We start from the raw sequence: 23,009 nt of genomic DNA, 5'->3' as shown, positions 1-23,009 counted from the left end.
TTTTTAAATCTCATACTCTCAACTCAATTATTTTAGTAATTATTAAATTACCAAAATACTCTTATAACATTCAAATCACCAAAAATAAAATTACTAATCAAAATAAATCATACGACACGCAAAATTAAATATCCTAATATTTTATTAAAATATTAAAATAAATTAGGGGTGTTACAACTCTCGTCCACTTAAAAAGATTTTCGCCCTAAAAAATTACCTGGCAAAAATAACTCCAAATATGATTCGTTCATCCGGCTCTCCAGCTCCCAAGTCACACTACCTTCAGCTGGTCCTCCCCAAATACCTTCACAAGAACAATCTCTTTGCCACATAGTTGTTTCACTTCTCTATCCTCAATTCGAATAGGTGATGCCTCAATAGTCAGATTATCCCGAACTTGCACATCGTCCATTTGAATTACATGAGACAGATCATGAATAAACTATTAGAGTTGTGACACATGGAAAAAATCATGAAAGTTCGAAAGAGATAGGGATAAAGTCACACGGTATGCAACAACTCCAACCCTTTGAGTAATCTGATATGATCTAATGAAGCGATGAGTAAGCTTCTTAGACTTCAGAGCACGACCAACACCGATCACATGAGTGACTCTCAGAAAAATATGATCACCATCTTGAAACTCAAGATCCTTTCTCCACTTGTCGTGATAACTCTTTTTCCTACTCTAAGATGCCTTCATCTTTTCTTAGATCATTTTGACTTTCTCAGTCGTCTACTACATAATCTCAGGTCTAAGTGCAACACCCTCTCCATAATCATACCAACATAAGGGGTTCTACATCTCCTATCATGTAGATCCTTAAAAGGTTCCATACCGATACTAGAATGGTGGTTATTGTTATATATGAACTCAATCAGTGGCAGATAGTTGTCCCAAGCATCTCTATGCTCTAAGACACAAGTCCTCAACAATTCCTCCAAAGACTAGATAGTTCTCTCAGTCTGACCATCTGTCTGAGGGTGATAGGAAGAACTCAACCTCAATCTAGTACCCTGAGGTTCTTGTAAGCACCATTCTCGTCAACACTAAAATCCTCATCTCCATCCTGACCAATGGAAGATAGTCGATCCACCAAGTTTGTGTCTAGCTTATGCCTTTTCTGATATCATCGAGGAAACCATTGGTAAGCTTCGACATGCCCAATCTCACACTACTAGGAGTCACCTTGCATACTAAGCTCATATCTCTGAATTATTCGATAAAGTCCAGATATCTCACCATCATAGCTGACATGTGAAACGATTTTTGACTCAAAGCATCGACTATAACATTGACTTTACCAGGGTGGAAATTCAGACCAAAGTCGTAGTCCTTCAAGAACTCTAACCATCTCCTTTACCTCATAGTAAGCTTATTCTGATCAACAAGATATTTTAGGCTTTTATGATCACTGGATACTTCGAACCTAGAACCATACAAGCAATGTCTCTAAATATTCAATACAAAAGCCACTGCCGCCAATTCTAAGTCATGTGTAGGATAATTCTTCTCATGAACTTCCAACTGTCGGGATGCACTTTTTTAGGATTGGGTATTTAGGTAGTGAAAAATATATTATACAATGAAACAAAAAAAAGATTCACTAATAACTCTTCATTTTCTAATATATTAATTATTATTTTTATGAAAGAAAAAAACATGCAAAATTATATGATTATATTTTATATATAAAAATTAAATAATATGGTCGGGGTCAGGGAATCCACGGGACGAAGGGTACTTTCCTGATCCCCACCCCAAAATGTCATCAGAGGAACTTTTCCCTCCATCCACATCCCCACGGGAAAAAGAAAATCTTGACTTCAGAGCTCCTCATAAAAATAATCTCCACAGGGATCCCTATTAACAGATGCAAATTGACATCCCTAATGATGTCCTTAGCTCAAAAGAGATATTGAACTCTAAAATCTCAATGAACCACTTAGTTATTTGCCCTTCCTAATGTGGTCTAAAACGAACTTGCTTCGAAGATGCCTAGAAATAACATCATAACTCTATTGAAGTAGCCATCAGTGTTAGATTAATATTTTCAATCTTCTAGTAACATGATTTAGAACTCACTAGCGCCTTGAAAATAAAGCAAAATGGATTTTGATTAGTGTCTACCTCCTTGACAAGGACGACACTCACTTCTTCTGCTGAGATCTTTTAATATATGAATAAAGTTTTCCCGATCATGGGCCATGATAGTATTTGGGGTTTGGAGAAGGCAAGCTTCACATTTTGGTGTTCAATCAAATTGTACCTCCTTCCTCGTGAACATGTAGAACGAAAATGCGTGCTAGAAAATCTTGAAATGAACTTTTTATGGTAGTAAACATCCCATTTAGTTTCATTATCCTCTGCTTCATTGAATTTGACTATCATGTCATCCATGTACACTTCTAGCATATCTATAACTTCTTCCTCGAATATTTTATTAATCGTCCTCTGATATGTTGAACCTGTATTTTTCAAACAAAAGGGCATCACATTACCTTTAATTAGTTTGTTATGTCATGAAGGTGGTCTTGTCTTTGTCTTGCTCATGCATGAGAATCTAATTGTATCCAATTGTACCCTGCAGAGTTGTCCACCAATTTGTCAATGATGGATATATGGTATGAATCTATGGATCATGATATGTTGAGGTCAGTGTAATTGAAGTACATGAGCCATTTTCCAGATTCTTTCTTCACAAGCACTATGCTAGAAAGTCATTCATTATACTTCTAGGTTGAGATGAAGTTTCCTTTGAGGAGTTCGCAGATGGTATTCCTGAGAGCTTTAGCCTTCTTCGATGACTGGTGTCGTCTTCTCTGGGTGACATATCTAACAAAATGGTCAATATTCACATAGTCATAAGAAATACTGAGATCGATGGTTGCCATCTCTTTAGGGGGGAACAACGATTAGATAATAATTAGCTTTGAGACATTTTGTGAGTTTCGCCTCAATGGAATGGGGAGATTAGCTCAAATCTTTATTGTTCATGTCAGGTTTTTGTTGAGTTGGATGGATATGAAATTTATATCATGGACCAGCCTCGTAATTTTTATTCCAGCTTTGACGGGGAGAGGTTTCTCTGAGTCGTGTTTATCCACAGACGTGTCTCCTTTAGACGTGTATCAAAGTCTACGATGTTGACGTCAAATGGGCGATGTCCAGAAGAACTAACCTCTTTTACCTTTTCCCTTTATTGAATGACGATTGCATCCAAGATTTTCTGCAAGAATTATTGTCAATAACTTTCTCCTTAAAGGGAAATTACGAGTAAAAAGCAGTCGATAAACAAAAAATAATCTCTTTGGTGGGTACTTATGAATTGTCATAATTAGATATCAAATCATTCTTAAACAATCGACTGTAAACACGAGAGGGGGTGAATTGTGATATTTATTTTTTAAAATCTTTTATAAAAAAAAAGTTTAATTTTAAATTGATTAGTTTTAAGAGGGTACAAGTATAGATTAAACAGCTAAAAATAAAAGATAGAATATACAGAGATAGAGTTTAAAGAGATCACACTAGAAATTATCCTAATTCGACTTTAAATCGTGCAACCTACTCCAATCCCTAAGAGTTTTCTCTTGAGATTTTCAGTATCAACACTTGAGCTATTAGGTTCACCCAACAACCTCCTTTACACTAAATTGTTTACAATTCTAACTTAATAACTTTCAAATCATTTACAAATGCACAAGAGAATTAAGCTATTGAATAAACAAATTCAAAAAAAGAGTGAGTGACATACAAAAGTAAATAGTTCATAAAATTTATACTTTAAAAGTGAGAAAAACACTCATTTATATTTTTAAAAATTAACTCAAAAAGACAACGATCTATAGGCATGACCACTCTCCAATTAATTATAAACGACGGTTTAACCAATTGAACTAAGAGAAAGAAACCCTGAACAAATTCACTCCATAAATGATTAAATGACTTCCTAATAGATTAGGAGACAAACTCGCTCCTTAATCAATTAGAAGAAAGATCTAATCGATTAGACATCAAATTTAACCTTTAATTCTTTAACTTATTATCTTAAGACGCTTACTAACAAGACTAAACTCGAAATGATTTTCTTAAATCAAAATTTGATTATTAATTCATTAATGTGTTGTCTTACTCCTTAATATCACACCACACATGTTACCGGACCCTATGATTAAAAATGATAATACATTAATTACTCCTTAATATCACACCACCCATGTTGGCATAACCTTAAAATTGGAGATTACTTTTTCCACTCTATAGAATGAAAATAAACACATAAAAAATTCAATTTTGCTATTTTCATATTTTTAAAATGCATCTCCCAACACACTTATTACATTCAAAATAGTGTTGCAAATGTTACACAACCCATTTATACCAAAATCTAATTCAAAGATACATAAAAAATACATCTAAAGATAAAGATGTTTCTCCAAAATCTATCAACATTTGTTACTATTCACCCTAGTGAACTAACACCACATGGGGCATACAAAGTAGCCCCCTTAAAATTAGTCGAGACTATGGTCAATAAAAAAGAAAAAGATAATGTTTTTTTGATAAAGTGCACTCAATAACATGCTAAAACTAATTAGGAATTTTAAAAGGTAGATTACAAAACATGGAAACACAAATTATCACAATATGTAATTTATCTAACAAAAACAATCTACACAAATTACATAGATTTTTTAAACAATTAAAGCTGAAACAATTAAAAGTTCAACACCATGGAAACCTGAAGAATAGTTTAACTGAACCGACTCTCACTCGTCTTTTCATACTTAACCAAACTTCAAAATGAGCCACGTCATTATTTTGGTAAGCATGTAGAACAATATATCCAAATTATACTAACTTAATTATAATGAATTTCAAAACTAACGAATTCAGACTGTCAAATATTAATGAATTCAAATACAACACATTAAATGATTTCCAAAAATGAAATGAAATTTTATTTTATTTTTAACCAAACGTTAAAAGTTCTCTAAAATACCTTATGAAAATAAACAATTTATCCATACAGGGCACTCAAGACTTTGGAATAAAAAAAAAGATGCACAGTTACACTTGTTAAAAAGATGCACAAAACCAATAATAGAGAAGCTAAGCAAACGACTATGTATATGACTACTGAGAAGGATCCCTCGATGGGGCGAAAATGATAAAAATAAGGGCGGCAATGAGAAGGTAAAAACATCCCTTGTCCAAAGTCAACTTGAAATTGTCTTTATAAAGCAATACCTCATTAAACACCAAGTATAAAAATTTTAAAAAGGTCCCTCGAGAGAAAAGATAACGAAAAATAATTTGGAAATTATTGGAAAGGAGATCATTGTTCGTCAAACTCATGCATGTGGTCTAAAAGGTAGTTGGCCGCCAATTCTTCATTTTTGTTACAGGCGAAGTACACCTCCAATACTATAGCACGGTCGAAACCCATTGCTTCAAGCTGCAACAGATAAGAAATATCACCATTTGCAGAAATGTGTAATGCTAATTGTACAAATACCATTAATCTTGACAAACTTGGTCAACATGTGTAAGGGAACAGTCAAGAAAATACAATAGATTTATGTCCGTAGTTTATACTGTTTCTTTGTCTTATAGCCTTATAGGTTTTGACAGGAAAATGACATCTATAGTGAAGAAGCCAAACTTACCCGTTCAATAGCTTGGCGCTCCTCGGGTGTGACTGTTACTGCTTGTGGCATGCCACCAGCCATTTGTCCCAAAAGGTTCCTAAAGCATATCGAAAGCCAAAAAGTAAGCCAACGGACATATATTGACATGTAAAAAGGATAATAAGATCACCCACTCCTATCTACAGAAACCATCGAAAATGAATTTGCAAAGACCATTAGTAGATAAATCTCACCCTTCGCCACCTTCCATGGGTTCGTTAATCAGGCGAAGAAAGTCAGCTTGATGATCTCGAATCAATCTCATAAGATGAGGATTTTGTTTGCCAAGTTCTTGTAGCATGGGCTGCAGCAATAACAAGAATCAGGGGAATTCACAAGAGAATATAGGATATAATATGCTACTAAGGTGAAGAAGAAAACCTGCAATATTTGTGGGTTTGCCTGCACCATAGCTCGCAGAGCTTGGAACTGAAATGAAAATGAAAAAACATGATTAATCTATTTAGAACATACCTATAAAATAATAAATTCAGAGCAAATGCCAACACAGAGGGAGAAAAATAATACTTGCTGACTGTTGCGTAGAAAATCCAGAGAGCCGGCACCGGCAGCACCAGCACCAATATTTGGGAGGCCCTGTAACATAGAGTTAAGTATACCACCCTAAAGAAAATTCATTTTTTAGTTTAAAAAACAGCAAGTGTTACCTGGGGAAAGAGGTCTAGAGGATTAGCATTAGGTCCACTAGATGTAACAGGAGCAGGCTGTGCTGCTTGTGGAGCTGCAGCTGCAGCTGCAGGACTCGCAGGCTGCGCAATTGCAGGCACTTGGGATACTGCTGGAGCTTCAGCTTGTTCAGGGATACCCTAAATTATGAATTATATTTTTAATATAATACAAGACTAAACAACCTTTGCAAAATATGTAAGTATCATCAAGAAATAACAGGAATCCTAGACTGGTAACTGAAATATATAGCAAAATACTAATATTAAGACACTCAACATCAAAAATCTACTTACAGAATACAAATATTCAACAGCTCTCTCAGGGTTGTTGAAGGCGGCTCGAAGAGCACGAATAACAGTATCCCTATCCCAGCTTCCTCCACCCATATCTAGGATTTGCTGAACTGTTTCCTCCAAGTTGCTACCAGCAACCAGATTGGATGCCGCCTGCCCATAAACATCAGAACCTTCCCTGCTTGAAAACAATTTTTTAAGCAACAGAGTTTAATGGAAGAATCAAGATAATTGTAGAATTTCCACTTTCAATATACATTACAGGAACAATAAAGACCAAATTCCAAACATTGAAGTAAAGAGAATACTTACGTAGCAGTTGCTGAAGATATAGGAGCAGGAGTGGGAGCAAGAGTGGGAGCAGGAGTAGGAGCTGGAGCTGGAGCTGGAGAAGGTGCAGCAACAGATGCAGGTCTGTCATGTTGAAATGAAGCTTCAGAGTTTAAATAAAATACAATATGTATAGATAGTTGAAACAAAAGTTATCTAAACAACTCAAGAAAACGTCATGTAAAACAAGCCACTCACTGTGTGGCAACAGCAGCGGGAGCTTGAGGTGATACAGACACTGTGGGGGTTGAAGTAGGAGCAGAACTCGTTTGTGGGGCCTGCAGTGAATAGATAATTGTTAGATACTATTTTCAGTTGCTGGATTATCCTTCTTACAATAACCCAGAAAGTATAATAATAAAAAAGATGATAACATGAAGAATATTCATAACACAGCAAACTTAACTCACCTTTGCTGGAGGAGCATTTGAAGCAGTAGACCCTTCACCAGATTTAGTCTTATTCTGCCACATTTTAAGAACATATTTCTAGTTTAGTACTGAATAAATGAATATAATAAGTATTGATATCGAAAAGGTAATAATGATTTCTCATTGATTTAGGTTGCAACATAATCGACTTAAAGTTATATTACGCTGGATGAATTCTAACTATGCACAACGGGATCTCATCATCCAATCATGTCTACATAGAGAAAACCACAGACCCATAGGTCATGGGGGAAACCAGAGTTATCAATCCCAGATAGCGGACCGGAGTGGCCGACCACAAAAATGGAATAGCAGATAGCGGGATAACCGCTATTTCATTAGTTTTTAAAAAATTAAATAAATAATAACTATAAAAATAAATCAAACAAATAACTCGATAATACAACAATACCCATAAAAGATTCATAAATCAAACTATCAAAACAGAAGGCTTAGTAAAAAATTCTTAATTCAACATCAACAAGTCTTGAATTTATTCAAAGCGTCACACATCTCAAAATTCAATCTTAGAGTACTATTATATTAAGAATTAAAATTCAAACTATTCTTCTTCTTCTTCAAACAAAGCAGCCTTGCATTAATTTAAAGAAACAGATGCTGAAACTGACAATAAAACAGAGGAATATATTGATCTCGGTAAAAGATTTAGATATTTTATAAAGGATGAAGAAGAAAAGAAGAATAGAGGAAGAAGAAGAAAAGAAGAACAGAAGAATAGAGGAAGAAGAAAGGTACGAAGACGGCGGCAATGGCTTGCCCTTCAAATGGAATCAAACGCATGAGAGGAGAAGAAGTACAGAGGCGAACGCGAGAGAGGGGAAGAAGAACAGAGTCGAGAATGTGAAAGCGGAAATGAAATTTAGGGCAAATGAACAAAAATTTAATGATATTTTGGGGATTTCGCAAAAAAAAAAAAGGAGGTTGGGCCAGGAAGCCGCTTTGTGACCCGTGATTGCTCAAAAAGCAGCCCGGATAGAAAAACACCCGACGATCTGCGATTTCATAGCGGTCGATCCGCTCTCCCAGGATAGAGCCACTATCAACCAGGATTGGTGACTCTGGGAAACTGCAATTTATGATAGATCTTAACCACTCCAAATTCTAGTATTTCAATTGGCAAATGAAATTCCACACCAACCAACCAAAACACAACATGATAAAAATTGTGCAGCAGAAGAAGCTCTTAAAGTTCAAAAAGCATGTTTGCAACAAAATAATGGAAGTTTTAGTAAGCAAAATCAATGCAGTTTTCCAACACGAAAAAGTGATAAATGAAAGGTTTACCTTTGAAAGCATAATTACAAGAAAACTATTTTCAGCTACTTTATTTTCCTCCAAGGTGGTGTCATCCTTCAAAACTTTCCCTTGATGAATAAGCATTTGCTGTGCAGCAGGATAGACATCTACACCCTGAACAGTTTCTATATTTTTCTTCACTTCAGAAATCTGAAGAGAATATTCACAATTAATTAGTACAACTAATATAGCAAAAAATCAATTGTGATTATAATATAGCAAAAAAAATATTGTGATTCAGAATATACACATCACGGTAGAAAGATATTCGCAAAACCCACATAACTAACAGATCAAACACTTACAGTTTGCAGTGTATAATTCCACATTTGAGTGGGCTAAAGTATTTACAAAAATTCAGCTATTAACAGACAAATGCAACCTTGGAAGAGACAGAAAAAAACACAGCCCCAAAGGTGTGAGAGCACAGTGTCACTGTTGACAGTCCATTAATTAATAATGACAGGGATGTGGGTATTAATTAGTAGTATTAGCATATGTGCTCAGTTATTGAAATTCTCATGGATAGAATAGCACATAAGTTTTCCGTTAAGCCAGCTCAGTCGGTAGCTGTCAGGGATATCATACTAAGGGGCGCAGGTTCGAACCCACGACATCCCATTCACCTTAATAGCACATCAGTTAGACCTAGTACTTATGCAGAGATTTTGCTTATAGCATAATAAAGTTTGATATTCCTATAAAGTACAGTAATAACTTAAACAGTCAATGTGGAACTTATTCAAAATCACTTACCAATAATCCCAAACCTAACAACAAATTTCCCACAAAGTCAGAAATCAGTGATGCATCATTAATTCCACAACATATTCTATATAACACATCCAAATCATCACTTATAAAAGCTGAATTTCAAGTTCCAAGTATAAAATAAATTCAAATCGATAACAAAAGTCAGTAATTAACCAAACAGACAAAACACTAAACCCTAATTAACAATCAAATTCAGTGATCTCGCGCATCGGAAGAACCACACAATTCAAATAACAAAACACAATTCACGAAACGAAAAGAAAAACGGAAATTCACAACGAAAGAAAATTGCGTCGAAAGAAGGAGTTTAGGGAAAACCGTGTCTTGTGGCGTCACTTCGATTTCGAAGTGAGTTCCTTTAAGAGTCTTCACAAAAACCTTCATCTTGGTTACAGCTACAAAAATCTTCGATCGCCGCAACGAAGAGCTTCGAAATTCGCGACGGCGCGGTAGGGATTCGGAGACCGAAACGACGACGGATGAAGGAAAGAAAACGAGAGTGACCCTAAAATCTCTCTTTTCTCTCTATGATTTTAAATAAGATATACCCAAAATATGCTTGTTTATGTTGGCAGTAGTTGAGTTGTGAACTTCACGAGTTAATTATGGGATTGGATTAACGCGCGGCTTGGATGTTTTCTTTTGATTTTTTTGTGTTGATCTAGATGGTTTATTTGGGAAGTGGGCCTAACATGTAAGGATGAGAGATGGGGTTAGTTTTGAATGTTGAAAGTGGAGAGTTGGCTAGATTTTGTGTCAAAGGTGTTTTAATTTGGGTTTGGATTCTCTCCGATTACATTATGATCTAATGATGTTACAGGTCAGTTTTTTTTGTTACTGTGGAGTTGGATTCTCTGCGATAACATTATATTCTTTTGAAATCTCTGTCGAGATAACAATTTGGCTATGGCGGATTAAAATTCTCTTCTATGACATTATATTTGGCTATGGCGGATTAAAATTCTCTTTGATTAAAATATCTATCGAACTACCTTTTAGGTATAAGGCCGAATTCTCTCTGATTAAATTATATTCTATTGAAATCTTTGTCAAACTAACAATTTGGCAATGGCGGGTTGGAATTCTCTTTGATAACATTAGATTTTATTGAAATATCAATCGAACTAACTTTTAGGTTAAATTGGTTTGATTTCTCATCGATGACAATATATTAACTTAAATCTTGAATTCTGGAGTTTTCATTGAGAACATTTGTGATCAATAAACATTCGCAAGTCGTGAAGTTATAAGCCACATGTGAGTATCCACTTCCTTTCACTTCTATGTTCATATTATTTTTTTTCTGTATTAGTATTGTCAGGTTAAAATGTCTGTGGATCTTATCAGAACTAATCGAAAGAAAATGATATATGTATGAACAATTCTAGAGGGGTTCACCTAAGTTTCAACTATATTTTATAGTTATCTTGATTAATATATTTTAAATTTTGATTTATTTTAATTATTTTGAATGTATGTCTTATTTTAAAAGTAATTTTAGTTTTCAATCATAATATATTTTAAGTTTTAGTCATGTAACCGGTAGATTAAATTGATGTGTTTTATACATTCAAATTGATCAATTCAAGTAAACATAATGTATAAATTAACATCTAGATTGAGAAATTTATGTTCATGTTAACTTTGGAATATCAAAGGAGAGAAATTCATTAAAGAAAGTATATTCATTATAAAAACCTAATTACAATATACAAGTGTAATTAATATATATAGTAAACTAGGGAACCAACTAACTCCTAACTTAGCTCCGAACTTAGCCAAGACTAATTCAGTTACAACTATGATTAGCTAAGATTAAATAGAGTTATTATTTACATCACTATTTTCATCATGTAATAGCCCCCCCCCCCCCCCCCCCCCCACACACACACACAAGCTGGACTATGAATGTCTAATAGACCAAGCTTGGAAATCAATGAATTGAAGGAGGAAGCAGGCAATGGCTTGGTAAGTACATCTGCCAATTGTGCAACAGAAGGAACTGGCAGGAGGTGAATAAGGCCAGTTTGTACTTTTTCACGAATGACATGACAGTCAATTTGAATATGTTTTGTCCTCTCATGAAAAATGGGGTTGTGAGCAAGATAGATTGCACTTTTGTTATCACAGTAGACTGAGCTAGGTTGATTAAGAGGAATGTGAAGATCCTTAAACAAATACTGTAACCATTGTAGTTCACAAGTTAAGCTAGCCAAAGCTCTATATTCCGCTTCTGAACTAGACCTGGATATTGTGGACTGCTTTTTGGATTTCCAGGACAGCAGAGATGTGCCAAGAAAGACACAGTAACCAGTCACTAATCTGCGAGTAGCAGGGCAACTTGCCCAATCCGAGTCTGCAAAACCAGAAAGTTTGAGTGTGGAGGAGGAAGAATAAAACAATCCCTTAGCAGGAGCACTTTTGAGGTATTTGAGCACTCTAATTGTTGCAGAGTGATAAACTTGTAATGGCTTAGATATAAATTGACTAAGTTGCTGAACAATGAAAGCAATATCAGGCCTGGTTGTAGTCAAATATAACAGTTGGCCAACAAGTCTTCTATAGGTTGTTTCATCTTCATAGGGGGGTGAGTCACTGTCATGTAGTTTTAAGGAGTAATCGAAGGGAGTTGCACTAGGCTTTGTAGCCAATAAACCACTGTCCTCAAGCAATTCCAATGCATACTTCCTTTGATTGAGAAAGATACCTTGAGTGGATCGTGCAACTTCCAATCCAAGGAAGTATTTAAGCTTGCCAAGATCCTTGATTTTGAATGTGGAATCAAGAAATCGTTTGACAGAATGTATTTCCTGTAGATCATCACCTGTCAAGACAATATCGTCAACATAGACTAGAAAAGCAGTGAAATGATAATTATGTAGTTTTGTGAATAAAGAATGGTCAGCATATGAATGTGAATATCCAAGGGAGATAAGAGCAGTGGATAATTTTGAAAACCACTATCGACTAGCCTGTTTCAGTCCATATAAGGATTTATGTAATTTGCAGACTGTATTAGAAGAAGAATTAGGGGGCAAGAACCCAGGAGGCTGAGCCATATACACTTCCTCATGCAGATCACCATGAAGGAATGCGTTGTTAACATCAAGTTGTTATAAATGCCAGTCCTTAATAGCAGCCAGAGATAGAAGGGTGTGAATTGTTGTGAGCTTAGTAACTGGTGAGAAGGTATCAAAATAATCCACACCTTCTAGTTGAGTGTATCCCTTTGCCACCAGACGGGCCTTGTATCGTTCAATGGATCCATCAGCATGATGCTTGATCTTGTAGACCCATTTGCAACCAATTGGTTGCTTACCTGCAGGCAAATCAACAACAGACCAAGTGTTTGTGGATACAAGAGCATCTAACTCAGATTTCATAGCAAGATTCAAACAGTCAAACTTACAGGCTTGTTTATATGTTTTGGATTCTGTAAGGGAACTAATGGATAGGCAAAACTGTTTGTGACATGGACTACATTTGTCATAGGATAGGACAGAAGAAAGAGGGTAAGGAGAGTTACCTGGATTAGATGCTGGCAGCATTGAGGATAGCAAATTGCAGTGATATTCAGAGAGATAAGCTGGTGGTTTTGGGAGTCTGTTAGATTTTTTGGTTGGTACAGGAGGGGAAGTAGGAGAGATTGTGTCATGTGGTGAAGGAGGTAATTGGTGAGGAGAGGGAGAAGATGTGATGTCATGTGTTGGAGGAGGTAAATTATGAAGAGATGGAGGAGAGGTAGGTTCATTTGGTGAAGTTAAGGATGGTGGAATATCTGTGAGAATGTCAACTGTGTCAATGGTATTTGTATTAGGGTTGACACTAACAGAATTATTTTCAGGTGGAGGTGAAGCAAAAGGAAAGATAGTTTCATGGAAAGTTACATTCCTTGAAACATAAAATTCATGGGTGAGAGGATCATAAATGAGGTAGCCTTTGGTGCCTTCCCTATATCCAAGAAAGATGGATTTTCTTGCCTGTGGTGCAAATTTTGTTCTATTGTTGTGTAAGGTCGAGGAGTATGCAAGACATCCAAAAAAAATTAAATGATTAAGGCTGGGAGGAGTAGAATGAAGCATTTGATAAGGGGTGAGGTTGTTCAAAAGAGGGGTGGGAAGTCTGTTGATAATGTGAATAGCTTGTTGTATGGAGAGGTGCCAAAGGTTATGAGGGAGGTGAGAGTGAAAAGAAAGAGCACGTGCAACATTCAAAATGTGTCGGTGCTTTCTTTCCACGATGCCATTTTGTTGAGGTGTTTCAACACATGACCTATGATGGATGATACCTCTAGAAAGGTAAAAACTAGTCAAGAGAAACTCAGGCCGATTGTCACTACGAATACATTTGAGTTTCTTATTGAATTGAGTTTCTATGAAAGAAATGAAATTAATTAAGTGAGTTCGGGTTTCACTTTTATTTTTCATGAAAATTATCCAAGTAAACCTGCTGTAATCATCTACAAGTGTTAGAAAATACTTATGACCACATATGGAAGGGGTGGAAAGAGGTCCCCATATATCAGCATGAATTAAATCAAAAATGGCAACAAATTTAGTATTACTATGAGCAAAGGGTAAATTTCTTTGTTTAGCCAAATGACAAGTATGACAAGGTTTATGATTGTCATTGAAAGTGACAAAAGGAAAGTGAGATGAAATACATTTGTGTATATGAGAACTTAAATGTCCTAGTCTAAAATGCCAAATGGTGGCAGGATGAGGTTTGGAAGAATGTGAATGAGTAGAGATGGAGTTGTTGACAGAATCAGGTGTGGGAGAGAGATCCAGAAATGAGGTAGTGTCAAGCACATACAATTTGCCAATCCTCCTAGCTGTAAATCCAGTCATCTTGGGATGGTGTAGTTGCACAATTTTACAACAATTAGGGAAGAGTTTGACATCATATAAGGTGGAATCAAATAGAGTAGTAACAGAGATAATGTTGACATGAAATGAAGGAAAATAGTAAACATTATGAAGAACAAGGGAGTCATATAACAAAACTGAACCAGCTATTGTGGTAGTAACAGTGTCACCATTAGGCATGGTCATAGATTTGGGTGCAATGTGATATGTGGAAAAATAACTGTCAAAGATATGAGTGATGTGATCAGTGGCACCAGTGTCAATAATCCACCATTGACTATTATTATCACCTTGGGGTTTGGAGAGATTGTTACCAGATGAAGGAGAGGGAAAGGTATGAGAGACATAATTTGTAGCAAAAAGAGAATTAACTGAAGACGGTGAATGAGTCTGCAAGTTGGATTGTTGGAGAAGCTGTAAAATCTGAGTATATTGCTCTTGAATCGTGGACAAAAAAGCACTTGATCCATTTGTTGATGTGGAAGCAGATGATGATGAGGAAATTGGAGCAGAACCAGCATCTTGAACAGAGTTCACCACAGAAGCATTTCCAGCAGGTGATGAGAGATGTTGCTTACGATGTTGAAAACCAGGAGGATACCCGTGCTTGATGAAACAAGTCTCAATAGTGTGGTTGGTGCGACCACAGTGAGTGCAGAGTCGGTTGGCACGGCCACCGGAGGAATATCCACGGCCACGACCGGAGTTGTGAGAAGAATGATAAGGCGTTTGAGAGGAGTAATTCACTGACGATTGATTCTCAAATGAAGAATCAGTGGTTGAATGAAGATTGAACGGGCGTTCTTGTTGAAGAATCAGATTGAACGCATTGTCTAGGGTTGGAAGTGGAGACATCAACATAATCTGCGAACGAACATGAGAGTATTGATCACCAAGACCTTTCAAGAACTTGATTACCTTGTCTTGCTCCTTGAATTTGCGTAGATCTGCAGCAGCACCACAAGAACACGGTATAGCACAAGTACAATCACGAATTGGGCGAAACGTTTCGATTTCTTCCCAAAGTGTCATTAATTTGGTAAAATACGAAGAGATATCAAGAGTTCCTTGTTGAAGACGAGTTACTTCCTCTTGAATATCAGCAATGCGAAAAATATCACCCTGAGAGAACCGATTCTCTAAACTTTTCCATACAAGAGAAGCACGATCACACCAGAGGAGAGATTTCGTAATATCTTCAGAGATGGAACGTTGAAGCCATGAGAGGATGAGGTTGTTACATCGAAGCCAGGGTTCATAGAGAGGGTCAGAGATAGGAGGAGGAGAAAGAGTGCCATCAACAAATTTTACCTTGTTCTTGGAGATAAGAGCCACCTTCATCGATCTGCACCAGATTTGATAATTCTTGTTATCAAGCACAGGTTGAACGAGAATAAGAGATGGATTCTCATTCGGATGCATATAATATGGATTGGAGGGATTGGTAGCAAAATCAGAGTAAGAAATCACCATTGTTGAGGTGATTCAGCAAGAAAGGAAATTGAATAACGAAAAAAAAAGGAAGAAGATGAATCGCGGAAAAAAAAAGGTTTCAAACTGATACCATGTTAACTTTGGAATATCAGAGGAGAGAAATTCATTAAAGAAAGTATATTCATTATAAAAACCTAATTCCAATATACAAGTGTAATTAATATATATAATAAACTAGGGAACTAACTAACTCCTAACTTAGCTCCGAGCTTAGCCAAGACTAATTCAGTTACAACTATGATTAGCTAAGATTAAATAGAGTTATTATTTACATCACTATTTTCATCATGTAATAGTTCATATTTTAAAGTATCAAATAATATTTTTATTCTTCTAGATTATTTTAATCTGGATACACATAATATGTAAATTACTTGTAGAAATGTAAAATTTATATATGTACAATACTTTAAGTACATATGTATTGTCTATAATGCATTATTAGTTTCTATGATCTAGAATACACTGACAGTTTGTGTGATCTAGTATGCAGTAGCAGTTTATAGAATGCACTAATAATGTGCTTGAGCTATATATTGAAACTTGTATAAAGTAATGTCTTTGTTTCGCTATCATTCACAAATATTACTCGTTCGAAATGAATTTCAACCTAATTATAATAGATGTATAAGGAATTAATTTAGGATAAATGACAATATAACACTCTCGAATTTGAATAGCCAAATGTGTGAGTGCAACACCCTATTTTCCTTATATTTTGGAAGATAATGTTGCATCCTAATTATTTATGTTTACTAAAAAATCATAGTAATATAATTTCATTAAGATCTTATCAAGTTAATTCAATTTGATTTATAAACTAAAGTCTTTTTTTAGTTTTTTAATGATGGAATGCAAACAAATACCAATATATATTATAGAAAACCCGAAAGGACGATCCAGGCAAAAGTTAGAGACATAAAATAGAAAACTATCTCGATAGATTGAGTATCCAACCTTGGGGCAATCTAGGCAAAAAAATAGGGATTATGGCAAGTAATTGCATTCGGTTGGTCTTGATAATTAGAGCAGTTTTGAGCAAGTCATTTGGTTCTAATTCATCATTCTCAACCGAAATCGAGAGCACAACGGATATTGAAATTGGTAGGGAGAATAGTGATCATTGTATTCAATGTATCCCTTTTTCCGTGTAAATTACCATTTTCAACTTTTTGTAAAGATCGACGGAGTCTTGTCATTTACAGACTACCATTCTATTAAATAAAGTTGAGTTTTTTATCCAAATTATTTCTACTCTTATTTATTTCAGCTAAATAAAATGGAATTTTTCTGATGATAATTTTGAAAGGAGTTAATAATTTAAAACCATTTTTTCTTAAGAATATAAAAGCAACCACTTTAAAAGCAATCGATTTCAGTAAGGAATATCAACAACAGACCGAGAACAAGTAAGTCTTGATAATGCGAAGCCTTGTTGGTCTCCCCCAAGCAGTTGGTTTGGTGATTTTTCCCCAAAAAAGTAATCATTTGTCCCCATTAGAGTTGAGCTAGTGATCGGTCCCTTTTGCAACAAAAAAATCCCAACTGAGTTGTAGGCTCACATCCTCGGCAATTTGCCTAGATCCTCCGTGCAGAGTTTTATCTCCCGTACTCCCCAACGGAGTTCACCTTCAGATATGACAGTGTTGATTCTGAGCAGTATTTGATTTGGTCCCCTGCGAGGTTGTCTCCCACTTGATATGGTGTTAACCTAAAATTCCCCGCAGAGTTGATAACTTGGATCCTCATCAAATATTTTCTCTCTCTCCCCAACCATGATTGAGTTATTCAGAGCCAGATTATTTGTGTTCATCCCTAGCATTTTTCTCCAATTGGTATTTCTATCTTGTTGAGATTAGTCGAGTGTTACAATGGTGATTCAAATATGTGATATTTGTATCCTTTGTGTTATTTTGTCAACATAATCATAATCATATACATATATATTCATGCATAAAACACATCATCAGATATTTCATTATGCATTTGTTATTGCATTTGATTTCATTATTTTGATCCCCTGCTACAGTGATATTATTTCCCCATGTAGATTTGGTGCGTCTGTCCTCTTTCAATTATAGAGTGTCAGCCCCTTAAGCAAAAAGATTTTAACCTTTCTCATTCCCCACTGAGTTATTTCCTTGTGGATGATTATTATTTCAGTTTCCTCCCCAGTTAATTATCTGGATGGAACCACTCCCTTTGAGTCATATCCTCATTTGGGTTGAGTCCTTGTTTGACCGTTTCTTTCTAGCTCTTATCTAGATAGATATTTTTGTTCCCTTGAGAGTCTATTACCCAGTAACTGGTAATATCCTTCTCGATTTTTAAGTACTTTACTTTTACCCAATACCCGGTAGAAGTAATTTATTCCTTTACTTTGTCCAACGGATTCATTTTCACGTTTCCCCAAGCAGTTTATCCTTGATATGTTTATCCTAACCGATGACAGATATTCTCCCTTTGTGGTTTTCTACCCACTAAAAAGGTAGTTTTAATCCCTATTTCATTCCCCAGAGAGTTAATCCTTAATATGTTCATCTTAACTGATGACGAATTTTCTCCTCTTTGCGGTCTTCTGCCCAGTAACCGATAGTTGTAAATCCTGCTTTCCCCTGTTGACACTATCCTTGATATGTTCATCCTAACCGGTGACAGATATTCTATTTTTGGTATTTTATCCGGTAACTGATAGATATAATTCCTACTTTTCTTCGGCAGTCTATCCTTGAAATGTTCATCCTAACCGATGAGAATTTTTTTTCCTCTGAGTCTATCCTTGATATGTTCACTTTAAACGGTGTCATATATTCTCTTCTTAGTCTTATTCCCAGTAACCGGCAGTTGTAAAACCTATTTGATACTTTCCCCAAAAGGTTATTCTTACCCAGTGACCGGTAACGAATACACCTATTTTTCCTCAGTGAGTCATCCTTGACATGTTTACCCTAATCGGTCACGAATGTCCTTCTGTCAGGGTATATTATCTTCCTGCCTAGTAACCGGTAAAAGATAATATACTTCAGGTACTCCTGTGTTGAAGATTATTCTTCCCCAGTTGAGTTTGAGTAAGTATTTCCCTAGTGAAGTCGCAAATCCCCTGTTTGGTTCGAGTATTTCAGTTTTGTTCTGATTTACCCGTCTCCCCTACAGATTTCCCTTATCCCTAACCAAGTTTTTCCATTGATTTATTTTCATGGAAATTTCCCCTCGTGTCTCCAGCAGTTTTCAAGTCGTAGTCTGGCCTACGCACAACAGTTTATCCCCATAGTCTCTGTCTCCCCAGTGAGTTTTTCCTTATGGAATGCATTAATGTCCTGCGAACTTTCAGTCTCTTCGGATTCTTTTCCTTTATGGCAATATTTTCCCCACAGAGATTAGTTTTAACATTCATATCATATGCATCATGGGGTCTCTTAGGGGCCAAAATTTATTTCTATATGTTATTATTTAAGTCCATTCTTATGAGTTGATACGAAGATTTTAACCTTCACATCCTCAGTTAGAATATCCTTAAATAGGGACAGCTCTAAGATCCCAATTTTGACCCTCAGATCCCTCATGATATCTCATCATATGCATTAGCTTTAGGATCACACCTTGGCATCCTCCTTACCCTTCATTCATTGGGTTTGCATTGGGAGAGGTCACCAAGCACATTTGATTGTATCATACTTTGTTTTTCATTATTTTACTAACCAAAATACCAAAAATATGTCAATGTATAGTTTGTTACTTTTGTAGGTAGTGTGTGTGTTCACCCATGCTCTGTCAAGCTTATATCTAGGGTTTAAGACCCTCAATGCAAGGATATCAATCAATATATGGTTCACATTTACTCTAGACATCATATATGGATCCCTATGATCTTTATTTATCATTTTGATCAAGAACTAATCAAGAGTTTGAAGGTTGTTTGCCTTGGAAACCCTAATTCATCTGGGTATCTTCTGTGACTTCCTCAACAAGTTTCTTCAACAATTGATCAATTATTTGAAGGGATACTTCATATTACATCATATTATACATATATGATCCTCCATAAGTCCCAAAGATCAATATAATTTCAAGTTTGCAAGTTGGTTCATGGTGGTTGACCAGAGAAAGTCAACTAGTCAAAACTGGGGTTCCCTAGACCCTATCTCCTACAATTTGTGTCATATGAAAATGATTCTAAGAGGAAAGTTACTCCGTATGACATTACAAACAACTTTCATGTTGAAATCTAGATCTAGTTTTGCTTGTAAAGTCATTTTTTATGGTGAAAGATTATAGCTTATTTTGTCTGAACCCTAGTTAGGAGGTCAACTTCCAAGGACCATAACTTCCTCAATTCTTATAAGTTGAAATCCATTCAAGTTCCATGATCCAACTCAAGATGTACTATTTCAATTTTATGTTTGGAAGAAGTTCAAATTCAACTTTCAAATACATGTGCCAAGAGGAAACATTATAGGTCATTTTGGGTAATTACCATTGAACAAGTGATTTTCCTCAACTTCTAAAATACATAACTCCTTCATTACAAATCCAAATTAGTTAAACTTTATGACCAAATTAAATAGGTTTGAAATATATACAACTTTGATGAAGGTACTTTTTCCATTTGAAGCCCATAGCAAAAGTTATTCAAGGTGGAAGAAGTGAACATTTGACTTGGTACTTAGAAAATTTTCAAATATGTTTGATTTTCCAAACTTGCACCTCAAAATTCATCATGATCTAAGCTTCAAATGGAAAAGTGTTCAACATGAAAGTTGTTCCCTGTGATATCACCTTTCCAAAAAGTCCAATATCATCTCGTTTGGCCAAGAAATGAAAGACTTGCGCATGGGTTTTTTCAAAGATCCATTTGGATGAATTTTACCTTCACTTTCCAGTTTCAAATGCATGGCCATATGACATGATTTCAGCATTGTACACAAGCATTTTTGGACTTGAATACATCACTTGATGGGCCTATCACACGCCCATGCAAGCATGCAATGCAAATTGCTAAATTTGGCAAAATTTGGAAGTGTGTGGAAATGAATCACATTGGCTATAAATACAACCCTCATGGCTCAGAGTAGAGGACCTCATGCCCAAGCTTTGAACCTGCAATCCAAACCCTCACCATTAAAGGATAATCTTGAAGGTTTTCATTTGAAAATCGAGCTTCAAATCTCATTCTGTTTTGAGATTGAAACTCCAAGAGTTCAAGCTTCTCTTTGATCTTAATCACCTCCTACAAGCTTCTGAATCCAAGTCAAGGACAATTGGGATCAAGATCAAGCAAGGTTGAAGCTCTTTTGAAGGTAATTTTTCATAATTTTCATCTCTTCGATTCTCTCTCAATTCTTCATTATTCTTTGTGATTTTTGGTTGGTTGAAGTCCTACCAATGTAGGCAACAAGATTGAGTTGCTTTGAGGTCAAATCGAAGCAACTCAGTTCATGATCCTCAAAATTCAAATCCCTGTATCTTTTTATATACTTGGAATTGGAGAAATTGAGGTCAGATTCGAGCTCTTGGGCTTTTTTAAAAAAAATACATGTCCTTGTTTTTCATTTTAGTGGTGGTTGGTGGTGGACCAGTCCGGTGAGGTCCACCGGAGAAGAAGACCAGAGCCCTAGCTCCGGTGATGTGTTGGCAATGTCCTGAACTATCAGATCTTTTCCCCATCTTCTAATCATGGCCTTCACTTCTAATTACCATACGTGTACACGCGTTGACTGTGGTACATGATGGAGCACGCGTTTTGGACATCAGATCTGCCACCTCAATTAATGAGGGAGATCTGATGGGCCTTTTTTTTTTATTTTATGTTTAATTGCTTTATTTTGTTTAATTCATAATAATTTCATTTTTAATCCAAAAAATATGGGACTTTCACCAAAAATCTTTAAATATTTTTCTCTTTCATTTTCTAAATTAAAATTATTTTTTGGATTAATTTTGATATTTTTCATGAATTAAATATTTTTGTGCATATTTTTAATTGTTTAAAAATACTTCTGACTTTTCAAAAATGATTAAAAAAAATTGTCTAAGGTCTTTGACCTTGTTTGACCTAGGATAAATCTCTTGTCCATGTATTTGGTGTTTTGAAGAGATTTTAGGTTTTGACCAAATTAAATTGAATCTTAATGCATTTTTAATTTTATTTTTAATTGATTAATTGTGTAAAAATTATGTTGAGCCATTTTTATGGTCTTATGATGTTTGACTATTTGTTTGGGCCTTGGTCAAGGTTAATTTGACTTTTGTTGGATTAAAATAATTGGGTTTAGAGGATTGATGAAATGTAAATTTCATCTCCCAAAATGAATGAATGATTTTAATTTGATAAAATTCCTCCAATGACCAATTTGTGTTTCTCTACCTCTCATCCCTCTTCATTTTCATCCCTATTCTTGCCCATTCCTTTCATTGACCAATGAAATCTCAAATATCCTAAGGCTGATTGGTTTATCAATGACCTTGTGTCAGATGAACCAATATAAGTATGGAGGAGATAGGTTCATCCCTCTTGATCTTTTCTTTGAGTGTGTGGTATGTTTTAGGAGTTTGGTTAATTATACCAAATCTCTAACATGCATTAACACCTAAATTTTTATTGCCTTACCTCAGATAGTTGTGACTTCTACATAAGTCCAATTACGATTGCTTAACATATAGCTAAATTTGACCATAAAGGCATATCATTCTAGTAAGTGAGATTGTAAGTCTCCCATCCTTCATGGTATTGTGTGGAAACTTGGCATTTTTTCCATCCTATGGAAGATGTCTTGGTTCAAGGATCCATGCTTGTGAATGGATGGTTGAGTATTCTCCAAAGAATGACTTAATCAATTAAAAAACAAAATACCACTAACATTCAATTAATCTTGACTAACATTTGACTAACTCTTATTAATATTGATTTACTTTCAAGTCATTTACTTTATGCAATTTAACTTTCAGTTATTTATCATTCATTGCCATTTACATTTCATTTAATTTGTTTATGTTTATGTTATTTTTACTTTGCTCATTTGAGCCATATCTTGTGATTGTATATATTTGTTTGTGCATTTTGATTTTGTTTGTGGTCTTAGGACCTTAAAACACTTAATAAATAACAAAAACCCAAAAAA

At 35.4% G+C, this 23,009-nt stretch overlaps 1 protein-coding gene across 1 annotated transcript; it reads right to left on the bottom strand.

The window, feature by feature from the left end:
• Window positions 1-5,213: 5,213 nt before the first annotated feature.
• On the bottom strand, window positions 5,214-10,191 carry LOC127091220 (ubiquitin receptor RAD23c). The gene is made up of 12 exons (XM_051029787.1): window positions 9,848-10,191; window positions 8,744-8,905; window positions 7,418-7,471; window positions 7,206-7,285; window positions 6,990-7,091; window positions 6,678-6,855; window positions 6,363-6,521; window positions 6,223-6,291; window positions 6,076-6,123; window positions 5,889-5,998; window positions 5,674-5,752; window positions 5,214-5,462 (listed from the first exon to the last, which is right to left on the bottom strand). The coding sequence occupies exons 1-12, from the start codon at window positions 9,911-9,913 to the stop codon at window positions 5,343-5,345; spliced, it is 1,227 nt and encodes a 408-aa protein (XP_050885744.1). The 5' UTR covers window positions 9,914-10,191; the 3' UTR covers window positions 5,214-5,342.
• Between the last annotated feature and the right edge of the window lie 12,818 nt (window positions 10,192-23,009).

The sequence above is a fragment of the Lathyrus oleraceus genome, chromosome 6, assembly GCF_024323335.1.
Source record: "Lathyrus oleraceus cultivar Zhongwan6 chromosome 6, CAAS_Psat_ZW6_1.0, whole genome shotgun sequence".
Taxonomy (NCBI): Eukaryota; Viridiplantae; Streptophyta; class Magnoliopsida; order Fabales; family Fabaceae; genus Lathyrus; species Lathyrus oleraceus.
The sequence above is the reverse complement of the archived record's forward strand: the minus strand, read 5'-3'. Positions and strand labels throughout refer to the sequence as shown.